The sequence below is a fragment of the Myotis nattereri genome (genome assembly GCF_964212035.1).
Source record: "Myotis nattereri genome assembly, chromosome: X".
Classification (NCBI taxonomy): domain Eukaryota; kingdom Metazoa; phylum Chordata; class Mammalia; order Chiroptera; family Vespertilionidae; genus Myotis; species Myotis nattereri.
In genome coordinates this window covers 28,798,431-28,802,145 of record NC_138078.1, presented here as the reverse complement: position 1 = coordinate 28,802,145, position 3,715 = coordinate 28,798,431, and the positions used below count along the sequence as shown (strand labels likewise).

Here is a 3,715-nt window from a genome sequence, read left to right as displayed (position 1 = left end):
CAGCCAACGCTGCCAAGACTCCATCCTGCAAAATGCAGCCCACAGCCCAGCCAAGCCCATAAATGGTAGCTGTGAGTGCCAGGTAATGACAGCACATAGCAACACCCGGCTTCCTCTCCCTAGCAACTAGCCTCCTTGGAGTTTCTTCAGCTCAGGAACACAACTTGCTTTGTAGCCAGGTGCAAACATTTTTCAGTTCAACCAAATGTTTGTGAAGTGTTTTCCCGTGTCTCATCTCATTTGATCCTCACAAAAGTCCTGGAGTAGGTAGCCAGGAGACTCAGTAGAATCCTATTTTCTTTTCATTAGCAAGACAATAGAGATTTAGGAAGTTTAGAAACTTGACCTGACTAAAAAGAAGTAAGAAATGGTGGAACTTGAAAATGACTTCAGGTTTTTTCACTGCATAGAATATAGTCAAACACTACTGCAGTTAAATATTTTACCCTTTATTCTCCCTGTGTGATCTACAATAATAATCTGCTTTGTGTTGTTATTTACTGCTGTGTTGCTGACAATTACTTGAAAGAGAAGTTGAGGTGCTACACTGGGTTGGAAAAAATTTAGCTAAATCAGAAAGCAGGTCTAATTAAGCAAGTTCATTCTATTCTAATAAAGAGGTAATATGCAAATTGCTCATCACTCCAACACAAGTTGGCCACCCCTATATGGTAAAAGATGGCTGCCCCCATGTGGGCACAAGATGGCCAGCAGGGGACGGCAGTTGTGGACGATCAGGCCAGCAGGTGAGGGCAGTTGGGAAGGAGCAGGCCTGAAAGGGAGGGCAGTTGGGGGCAATGGGGCCAGCAGGGTACTGCAGTTAGGGGTGACCAGGCTGGCAAGGGAGGGCAGTTAGGGGCCATTGGGCTGGCAGAGGAGCAGTTAGACATTGATCAGGCTGGCAGGTGAGTGTTTAGGGGTGATCAGGCTGGCAGGCAGAAGCAGGGGCAATCAGGCAGGCTGGCAGGCAAGTGATTGGGTGCCAGCAGTTCTGGATTATGAGAGGGCAGTCAGACATCCCTCGAGGGGTCCCAGATTGGAGTAGGTGCAGGCTAGGCTGAGGGATACACACACACTCCCCCAGCCCCATGCACGAATTTTGTGCACCGGTCCTCTAAAACACACACACACACACACACACACACATATGGCTAAGTTGACTCACGCATGCACAATGCATATAGAGCTCTCGCTGGCGCCAGTCGCATGCGTGTTTCGGTCTGGCATTGTCGATTGTAAATTTGGTTGACATTTCTATTCTAGAGAAAGGGTGAATAGCAATATTAAAATATTCTAATTAATTTCCTTTCAATGTGCATGAATCTGTGCACCGGGACACCAGTCAATCTATACTTCTCAATCCCTTCACCTTTTTCACCCTGTCTCCCAATACCCCTCCTCACTGGCAACCATCAGTCTATTTTCTATATCTGTGAGTCTGTTTCTGTTCTTTGTGTGGATGGCTAATAGTCTTAACACCTCAATTTACACACTGTAGTCTTTCCCTGGCAGTTTTAGTCTGAAGGGGCCAGGTTGAGATCAGCTTTAGATAGAGTTAACAAGCAGTGCAGATTCCTTAGGGAGATACAGAGTAAGGACTGAAAGGAGATGTGACTTTGCCTTAGCCCCCAGCATATATAGCATGAGGGAGATGATTGACAGTCCGTACGGAATGCCTCGGTAATGAACCTGAGTAAGGACTTAAAGGGACCATATTCCTAAGAACACAAATTGCTCTACAGAGCCCAGCCACACCTGCCTACTGTCATCCCTGAGAATTCTCAGCCTGGCTTGCCTTGTTGTACCCTGAGGAGCATTGAGTATTTGTCTTTCATGTCCCTGGGGGACACAGCATCTAGGAGGTCAGGTGATCTGTGAGGCCCTGTAGCACTGTTGTCAGGAGAGGACCATTGGAAGTGGCTTTTATCAGAGCCATCACAGTTGAGATTGGAAGCTGAGGCCACTCACATCTTCCTTCTTTCCCTTAGGGAGTGATTCCCCATTGTCTTCCTGTTCACGCTCCTGATTACCGCCACCCACAAGAGTCCTCATGGCTTTTCCTCAGAAGGATCCACAATCCTCACCTGATCAACTTCCTCAGACCCACAGTGAGACCCAGGGCCTGGCGGTTGCACAGGGGTCCGAGGCTCTAGAGGCGGCCTGTCTCTCCTCCCATCCTGAAATGCCTGGCAATCTGAAGGAGGCTCCTGATGATGCTATCCCCAGTACCTCTCAGAGCGCTCAGATTTCCTCCTCAATTGTCACCGCAGCCTCATCATCAAGAAAATATGATGAGGGCTCCAGTAGTGAAGAGGAGGAGGATAGCACCTTAGAGGCAGATCCAGACCCCAAGGATGTGCCCATAGATGCTGAAGATGAAAATGTGGCTTCATTGGTGAATTTCCTCCTGCTCAAGTATCAAACAAAAGAGATAATAACCAAAGAAGATATGTTGCAGATTATCAGCCAAGAATATAAAGACCACTTCGCTGAGATGTTCCTGAGAGCATCTGAACGCCTGGAGATAATCTTCGGCCTTGATGTGAAGGAAGTGGATCCCACCAACCACTGCTATGCCATCTGCGTCAAACTGGGCCTCACCTATGATGGGATGCAGCATGGTAAAGTTGGTGTGCCTAAGACTGGCATCCTGATTCTTATCCTGGCTGTGATCTTCATGAAGGGCAACCGTGCCACTGAAGAAAACATCTGGGATGTTCTGAAGGTGACAGGGGTATATTCTGGGAGGAAGCACCACATCTTTGGAGAGCCCAGGAAGCTCATCACAAAATATTTTGTGAAGGAAGAATACCTGAAGTACCAGCAGGTGCCTAACAGTGATCCTGCACAATTTGAATTTATGTGGGGCCCAAGAGCCCATGCTGAAACCACCAAGATGCAAGTCCTAGAATTCATGGCCAAGGTTCATGGGACTGACCCAAGTTCTTTCCCATCTCAGTATGAAGATGCATTGCAAGATGAAAAAGACAGAGCCCAAGCCAGAAATTAAGCGAGGATTGTCTCGACTTCTGTGGCCACTGCCCGTTCTATGGCCAAGCCTCACAGCTCCTGCCACACTTAGGGAAGTCAGGGATAATTTCCTCATGCATTGTTTGAAGAGGCGGTTCATGTTCATAGAATTTAGGTCTGTGATGAAGCTTCAAGAAACACTATATATGCCTGTGTTCCTCTTTTACATGTGTAACTTGAAAATGTATTATTTTGTTGAAATCCGTATTACTCAAATATTTGTTCTGTTTTTGTTTTTTAGTATAGGTTTAATTAGCTTCAAAATCTCTGAATGATATTGGTCATTCATGTAATGCTCTCAGTAGCTTTTGTATTAAGAGTTTGTATTTTTTGGAAAACAAAATGTGAAACCATCCATCTTATGTTGTCATCTGGAAAAAGACAAAAATGGCATTGCTATAGCCTGGAAATGTAAAGGAAATGAGCTTTAAGAAAGTTGGGATCAACAAAGAGAAGGAAATTGAAATGATACTCAAATCATTGCTTTATGTTTTTTTTTTTACTTGTGTAAAATTAAGTGATACTGGCATGTATTTGCAAAGCTTTTTCAAGAAGCTACAAGAAATAAATGTTAATAAATTAGACTTTATGGTCTCTGGCTCATTTCCCCCTGAAAACTTCGTTGAACACCTGTCTTTTTTAAAGCACTGCACCAATACTGGGAATGCTAGGATGTAAGGAATTA

The 3,715-nt window shown here is 45.2% G+C and overlaps 1 protein-coding gene across 1 annotated transcript; it reads left to right on the top strand.

The window, feature by feature from the left end:
• Window positions 1-2,050: 2,050 nt before the first annotated feature.
• Window positions 2,051-3,082, top strand: MAGEB16 (MAGE family member B16; the record flags this gene model as incomplete). The annotated part of the gene is given in 2 exon segments (XM_081081610.1): window positions 2,051-3,007; window positions 3,011-3,082. Coding segments are annotated over 2 exon segments (1,029 nt in total).
• Window positions 3,083-3,715: the final 633 nt, after the last annotated feature.